General features: G+C 27.9%; 1 protein-coding gene across 1 annotated transcript; it reads left to right on the forward strand.

Annotated features, from left to right (window-relative positions):
- Positions 1-2,585: 2,585 nt before the first annotated feature.
- On the forward strand, positions 2,586-3,071 carry LOC116020407 (ADP-ribosylation factor-like). Its single transcript, XM_031260885.1, has one exon. The coding sequence runs from the start codon at positions 2,586-2,588 to the stop codon at positions 3,069-3,071; it is 486 nt and encodes a 161-aa protein (XP_031116745.1).
- Positions 3,072-9,174: the final 6,103 nt, after the last annotated feature.

Raw genomic sequence — 9,174 nt, forward strand, 5'->3', positions numbered from 1 at the left:
TAATCAGACTAATTAATCTCCGTTCACGCCGAGTCAACTCAATTAAGGGGCCCTTTTTCTAATAGTTTACACACACACACACACACATATAATAGAGTTGATTTGAATAAATTGATCAAATAATATATATTAGGATTAAACGCTTATTACTATGCTAAAATGTATAACTAAACATAAAAAACACAATTTTATTTCTTTATAGTCAGATTACATGACAAAAGTGGTGAAAATTTTTAAAGTTTGGGTTGAAACTTAATAATATGTTCTAAATAGTGGAAGAGAGTTAAATGTAACCTTTTATGGATAAAACTCAAACCGCCATTACTTGTTATAGCTCAACATATTTTGTAAATTTTAGTCAACACGTTTCAGAGGCGCCATTCATTCGAAGTATTTAGACGGAGGGTCACACTTGTGTGAGACCGTCTCACGAGTTACAATTTGTGAAACGGGTCGGGTTTATACAATTTGGGTCGTAGTGTATGAGTTCAAAGAATAGAGCCACAATGCGATTCTTGTTCTCATCTGGGCAGACATCAATGCGTCTCCGTGCTGATATATAAATTGAGTAATACCAAAATGATTCGCCACTGTTCTCCTAAACTCCTTGAGAAGGGGACGACACTCTATCCTCATCCGTAATTATGCATTCAGTTTCTTCCACGTTTCTGCAATCAAGTCATTAATATACTCCCATAATTTTTCTTATGAACACCCCTTCCATGCATATAACACGTACTAGATTGCTTTAGGCATATCTCACCTTAGCATTTCATGCTTTTCAATTCCCAACAACATAACATCATCAAATTAATCATATATGTTTACGATCAGAAAAGAAATTAAAATAGTAATTCATGTATGAATTAAATATATTTGTTTTAGATTTGTACTATAAAGTATTACATTTAGAGAACAAAGTATTGTGTTTAAGGGTTAAAGTATTAAATATATCTATCTTAAACTGTATACTAGATTTGAGCTATAATAAAGTATTACATTTAGGCTATAAAGTATTGTGTTTAGAGTATAAAGTATTGTGTTTAAGGCTTAAAGTATTAAATATATCTATAAAGTCTTAAACTATATATGTACTAGATTAGTGCTATGAAGTATTACATTTAGACCATAAAGTATTGTGTTTAAGGCTTAAAGTATTAAATTGAATTTTCCTTNTATGAAGTATTACATTTAGACTATAAAGTATTGTGTTTAAGGCTTAAAGTACTAAATGTATTCACCTTAAACTGTACACAAGATTTGTACTATGAAGTATTAAATTTAAGCTATAAAGTATTGTGTTTAAGGCTTAAAGTACTAAATATATTCAACTTAAACTGTATACTAGATTAGTACTATGAAGTATTACATTTAGACTATATAGTGCTGTGTTTAAGGCTTAAAGTATTAAATATATCCACCTTAAATTATGCACTAGATTAGTGCTATGAAGTATTACATTTAGACTATAAAGTATTGTGTTTAAGCTTAAAGTAGTAAATATATTCACCTTAAACTGTATACAAGATTTGTGCTATGAAGTATTACATTTAGACTATAAAGTATTTTGTTTAAGCCTTAAAGTATTAAATATATTTANGTTTAGGCTATAAAGTATTATGTTTAAGGCTTAAAGTATTAAATATATCTATCTTAAATTGCGTACTAGATTAGTGCTATGAAGTATTACATTTAGACCATAAAGTATTGTACAGTGTTTAAGACTTAATGTGTTGAATATATCTACCTTAAACTGCATGTGTACTAGATTAGTGCTATGAAGTAATACATTTAGACTATAAAGTATTGTGTTTAATGCTTATAGGTATTAATATATTTAGATATAAACTATTTTTTAGATTTGTGTTATGAAGTATTAAATTTATGCTATAAAGTAGGGTATTTAAGGCTTAAAGTGTTAATTATATATTTAGAGCAACAACTTGTTGAAAAATCACATCATTGTTTAATTCTTCTTCCTGATGCACACAATAATTGTTCGATCTTTAATTTATATGATAAGCTATGGCTCGTGCAAGCCTATCTACAAAAAGCTTAAGAATCAGAGGGAAAAAAGGTTTTGCATTTTGGAATAAAAAATATTGCAATGAGAGCACAAGATGAAATCGAGTACAAACTGGTGAAATTCATTTGGTGGGAACCCGCAGCAGGGTGAGGGTGAGGGAGAGTGTGCAGTAGTAGTAGATGCAGCTTTTCAACATCTTCATCTGACCTTGCAACTAGTAGTAGAGGTTATTGAGCATGTTGATCGAGCTGTGCATTAGAGATCTATAAATAACATAGTGATAATGTTAGTTTCTTCATCATCAACACCACCACCTTCTTTACAGCTAAGGGGTGGTGGTTCATCTTCCTCTTCCTCCGCAAAGTGTAATTTAGATGAGGATGAGATAAGAGTGGAAGATGGTGTTGAGAAAATAAAAGATGATTAGATAAGAGTGGAAGATAGGAGGAGGAGAAGCTTGGAAGACTAGGTCGTAGGAGGCGAAGAGCTTGAGAGTGAAGAAGAATTGGTTGGCAAACAGAGAGAGAAACAAATCTATGAGATATTATGCATTGATCGCATGCAGATTCGCAGGCTTCATTTCTCCTTTCGGCTCTGTTTCTCTCGTTTCCGCTCATTAGATCCCTCTTTCATAAGTTTCTCTCAGGGAACATCGGGAAGAAAGAGCAATGGAGTCACATTCACCAAGTTCTTCAGTAAGCTTTTTGCCAAGAAGGAGATGCATATCCTGATGGTTGGTCTTGATGCATCTGGTAAGACAACCATATTGTACAAGCTCAAGTTGGGATGTTGGTGGCCAGGACAAGATCCGTCCATGCACTATTTCCAGAACAAGCACGGTCTCATCTTTGTTGTTGATAGCAATGATAGAGATCGTATTGTGGAGGCAAGAGATGAATTGCACCTGATGTTGAATGGAGATGAGCTCCATGATGTTGTGCTGCTTATATTTGCTAACAAAAAAGATCTTCCAAATGCAATGAATGATGCTGGACTGCGCGGGTTTACCCATATTATTAAAAATCCGACCCGTCTCACGGATTGAGACCCGTAAAACGGTCTCACACAAGTTTTTGCCTTAGACGGATTGCTTCAAGTTTATGATTCAACCCAATGATTCTTTCAAGGAAAAGAGCCAAAACAAAAAAAATAAATAAATAAAACAAAAAGAACAAAAGAAAAAAAAATTCCTTTTCAAAAAAAAAAAACAAAACAAAAGAAAAAAAAAAAGAATCTAGCTACATTTACTTCAATTTTGATTCCGTAAAAAGAATTAAAATAGCATTTAGGTTAAAATATTGTTAGTGGGTAGCTAATTATATTAGCTGATTTAATTAACCGTAATTGTTTGTAGATAAGTATTTGGTAAAATTAGCTATTAAGTTTAGTTGAAAGCATACAAAATCATTTTCGAGGACATGAATTTATTTTTTAGTAATAATAATAATTATTATTATTATAATTATAATAATAATAATAATATTAATATATGATCGGATCCTCGGGTCCAAACATTTTCAATTCACCAATAATAACAATTGGTAAAAATTCATCCTCGGATCCAATCTTTTCAATTCACAGACGTTTATAAAGTCAAAAACTTGTCTAAAATGGAATCATCTAAAAAATCGACTGTACAAATCCAATAATTTCAACAAGAATAAAATAAAATAAAAGGTATAAGTTTCAAAAAAAAAAAATTTTATAAGAAGTATATAAAGATGAGAGATTTTGTTTATCACGTATTAACTTACATTTTCAAAATATTATATTATATATTATAGAATCAAGACGAATCTTAATCTTATGATCTAATATTGACTTTTAAACGATATATGATATATGTTACATATTTTTTTAATATATAAATTGAGGTTCAAAGTATTTGGACGGATCAGTTGGAACAATGGAACATATGATTTAGCCTAATGATAGTATGCAATGAAAAGATTAAAGAGCCGTCAAAATAGGGTAAATATATATGTATATATATATATATATATATATATATATATATATATATATATTATACATTGACATTGAAGTTGTTACCTTTCATGGCCTTCAAAAGGTGTTCAATTCATACTTATATATTCAACGTCATCACACCTTTCTTATTTGGTAAGTAGGGACAGTGTTCGCCATTAAAATTTTTTGAACAAATGATTCTTTAAAAATATAATCGTTTTTAAATGTAATAATTGAATCATAAACATGTGTCACATTTTAATTAGCAGCATTCATCTTGTAATAATTTGAATTGACATTTACATGTTTTACTAACATATTTAAGTATGGGAGAATGATGACCATTTTAGTCACTCAATTATACTAAAATAAGTGAAAATTGTATTTTAATTAAGTCAATAGCATTCGATAGTAACTATGTTTTCTCTGTAAATTCATTTAAATACTCCTTAACGAATAACAATAATCTTAAAGCTAATGTTTTCAAAATGATTAATCAAAGCAAAGAAAATATTAGTAATAAATTAAAGTGGAACAAATGCAATGCTTTAAGTCAAGTAAATTTTATCTTCAACCAAATTTGTACATTTTAGTTAGTACACATTTGCAGGGGTGTGCATTGGGTTAATTGTTCGTTTAACCGAACCAAATTAATCAAAATTTCTAAATCTTTAATCTTTAATCGAACCAAAATTTATATTACCGAATTAACTAAACTACATATATTTTTCAGTTAATTGGTTGTTTAACCAAATAACCGGAATTTTTAATTAAAATTTTAAATCCTTAAAATTATAAATAAAAATTAACATCACCTATTACACCAATACATATAAAAATTATTATTGTTTAATATTTAGGAATTTTATATATATATATATATATATATATATATATATATATATATATATATATATATATAATGGATCAAATGTGAAGAGTTGCTTAGGCGAAAAATAAGGTTAAATCTCAGTCATTGATGCAATCCAGATCAACCATCTAGAATGAAGAATATTTATAAAAAAAAATAAAAAAATAAAAAACAGCGACATTATGGTAATTTTGTGTAAATTTATATTCTTTTGTCTTTTGGTGCATATTTTTTCCTTCTTTTAGTGCGCATTTGTCATTCTTCGAGTGCATATTTTTGTTTCTTCTAGAGCACAATTTTTCTTTTCGAGTGCACATTGTTGTGCCTTGTAGTGCACATTGTTGCCTTCCAGTCCAAATTGCTGTGACTTCTAGTGCACAATTTTGGACCAGTGCAAACTTCATGAACACATTATGTTTTAAGTTTTCATTCTTCTCATGCAAAGTTCGTCAATGATTTGTGTTGAAGATCTTGTATTGGTAAGAAATTAAAGACCAAGCAACACAAAAATTTAATTTGTAAATGCCATTAAGGTAAGAAATTATACACATTATCTTTTGCCTTGGATGATTGAATTTAGTCTTTTCAATAACGAAATTTCTAATGAAATTTGTGAGTTGAATAGATCAAAATGTATAAAGGATTTGTTAGTGTAATTGCTTCAATAACATTGGACGCAGTTGAATAACTGTCATTTTGGGTATCATAGTTGTTTCGATTGCACATTTTTGTGTCTTGTAGTGCGCATTGTTGCCCTCGAGTGCACATTGTTGTGTATAGGTTGTAAACGAATCGGATTGAGTGAAATATGTTACTATTCAATTCGAATTCGACTATTTTGAGAACTATTTGTATTCGTATTCGATAAATATTCGAATCTAAAATTTTATTCATATTCGATTCGGCTACATTATTCGTATATATTCAATTTGACTCGAATATTCGAATTCAAAATGCTTAACTTAATATTTTTACAAGTTCTCCAATAAATTAAAATAAAATGTAATAAAAATTTAAATTTAAATAGCATAAAATATTCTGTTAATATACTATTATAATAATATTCTATTAATATACTAATTTTTTAAAAGTTTATATATATATGTGTGTGTGTGAATATAGTCGAATCAAATATATTTTGATTCGTATTTGAATTCAAATAAAATTCGATTCGAAATATGCATGTATTCAACCTTTTATTTATTTTAAAACTTTAAAAAAAAATCAACTTTTTTTTGGTACAAGTCTTATCTAAAAGATTTATGCTTTTTGTGGAATATATGTATCAATGTATCATTGGCTTATTGCCAATAAAATATTTTCATTTTACTTATTATGGAGTAAATTAAATGTTAAAATCTAATTATAATAGAATAGTATCAAGAAAACCTCACAAAAAAAATATTATCAAGAAAAATTAATTGCATTTGCTAAACTCTAAATCTAATCTTTTTGCAAAAACAATACCTACTATTCTACTAAGTTCAATGCATTTTTTACAAATTTATGCTAGATAATACTATTTTTATCATAAAAATTAAAATTATAAAATTATTTTGATCATTTAATTATATCTAATCTTTGTGTGTTTCTTTATTTATATTGATCATTTAATTTTACTAACTGATAAGTATATTTTTATATATATTATTTATCTTTATTTAATAGAGTATCAATTTAGTTTAATCAATTGATTTTGCATTTAGTTTTTTTATTAGAAATTACTATTTTCTATATAAATGGTATTAGGTATAAAGAAAATAAATTATAAGCAAATGGTAGAATTTGGATAATGCTATTAATGTCTTAATTTGCTAATAATAATAATAATAATTATTATTATTATTATTGTTGTTGTTAATGTCTTTATTTATTTTGATCTTTTAATTTTACTAACTGATAAGTATATTTATATATATATATTATTTATCTTTATTTAATACAGTATCAATTTAGTTTAATCAATTGAATTTTGCATTTAGTTTTTTATTAGAAATTACTATTTTCTATATAAATGGTATAGGTATAAAGAAAATAAATTATAAGCAACTGGTAGAATTTGGATAATGCTATTAATGTCTTAATTTGCTAATAATAATAATAATAATAATAATAATAATAATTTGTTGTTGTTGTTGTGTGAGACTAGAAATTATGAAATTTTAAATAATCTTATTTGAGCCCAAAATTATTTTCAGCTATTTTATTAAAGAAATGTTCGTTCTTTTTTTTTTTCCCCCTTGCTCTTTTATATAAGAAATGTGTATGTGATGCTTCTATGAGAACTCCTCCTAAAATGAGAATATGAGAACTAATTTAAGTTTTAAAGAACATTTCAAAAAAAAAAAAAAAAAAAAAAATTGTAAAGTCAAGAGATCAATAACTCATATTAAACATATATTGGCAAAATCAAATCCCAAGTAATATGAATTCACATTTTGAGCGCAAACTGTGCCAAAATTTATAATATGGACACAAGTTGGTGATCTCAACTGGAAGACCATGGCCTCATTTTCATGTGCAAGGGAGTGATGAATGACACCAGTTGATCAGTATTAGATTTGCATGACCAACTTACTAACAGGATGCACTGACTCCAAACCCGGCCCGCCACCCCAATCACAATCCCCAACACCAAAGCACAAACAAAACTAACATGAATGTACACCTTTAAAACTCTGCACAATACGTAAGTGCACACATAATAGCACAGGTCTGCACATACAAACCCAAAGACAAGAACAACAGACGATTTGTCATAAATGACGGCATACAGACTAACAGATCATCAATGCACATGATGCCCAAATCAGTGCATACTACAACCGACGTACTTGGATTAATTGTGCATACTGAAATAGAAGCGACACAACTCAGGAAGCCTCTAGATGCACACCTTTACATACGCACACGAATCTATACTAGAGTGCACAGTAATGGAATTGAAAATACAATCTTACCAAAAATATAACTCCTAAAATCATGCATAACATAGCAGGATTCTAAATACACACAAAATTACTAATTTACCCCACCATAAATATATGTAAATAAATAATCTAACAAATTTATAAAAAAAAAAAAAAATCATAACCCTACACGACCCCAAGATCAAAGACCCAAACTAGTCCTCAGTTCTCATGTGGAGATGTGTTTTCATATGATCCTCAATATATATATATATATATATATATATATATATATATATATATATATATATATTGTTTTACAAAATTAGTAAAATTCTAACTCATCATATTTTGTCCAATCATTCATGACAAATTTAGATCTATAAATTTTAAAAAGTATTACAACATAACGAGTATTTAATAGTATATGAAATCTTATAAAAGTAAATATATAATCAAATAACGAAAGCATATATAGTAAACAAAATCATAAGAGTGCTCAACAATCATAAGGATGTTAAATGTCAAATAGGAGCATAGATGATGAGATCATTCATGGTCTCCAAAATTCATTTGCTCAAGCTCTTAGAGGTTATCATCATAAAAAAAATCACAACTTCTATGCTTCAATAAACTAGTATATATAATATGATTCACTTCTAACATTCAAGTAAATATCAGTTAAAATAATTAAATTATGCATCACGTCATGACATAATCATAAATAATTTTGTCAAAATAACATCACAGTCACGAATCAATACTCTCAAATCTCAATCACGGCCCCATGTTCCCTAACCGTCTGATCGCGCGACCTCCGCCCAACTAAAAGAGTATTAAGCTAACTAGCTAAATAAGGAGCGAGTTTTACATTTCTCCATTAACTTGAATAAGCGAGTATTAAGTTTCTTCATTAACTTGAAATATAAATTTAAAGTTTAAAAATGTATTATATATGTAATATACAATTTAGAGATAATTACACTTTTCGTCCTTAAATTATAAGGTAATTGTAGAATTCGTTCCTAAGTGTTGGTCGTGCTCACTTTTCCTCCGTCAATAATAACTTAGAAACGAAAAGTGAGTATGACCAACACTTAAATGGACAAATTCTGCAATCATCCTAATTTAGGGATGAAAAGTGCAATTTCCCCTACGATTTAACGATTTCACAAATGTTTAATAAAATTAAAATTTTACGGAGCATAATTTTTAAATAAATGAAATTCAAAAAGTGTAAATTGCAATTTATACTTCAATTTTTTAAAAAATTAAATTTAAATATATTTCTTATAAATTAAAGTGGATAAGACCAAAGCAATGTTTTAAAAACGTGGATTAAGTTAGCACCGCCTACATTTTAATACTTCGTATGTAATAACACAACATAAGACATTTCC

Source organism: Ipomoea triloba, chromosome 5 (assembly GCF_003576645.1).
Source record: "Ipomoea triloba cultivar NCNSP0323 chromosome 5, ASM357664v1".
NCBI classification, from domain to species: domain Eukaryota; kingdom Viridiplantae; phylum Streptophyta; class Magnoliopsida; order Solanales; family Convolvulaceae; genus Ipomoea; species Ipomoea triloba.

Bases quoted from the DNA above. Each gene is read 5' to 3' on its own strand.
- LOC116020407 (XM_031260885.1), top strand. From the start codon at position 2,586: ATGCAGATTCGCAGGCTTCATTTCTCCTTTCGGCTCTGTTTCTCTCGT.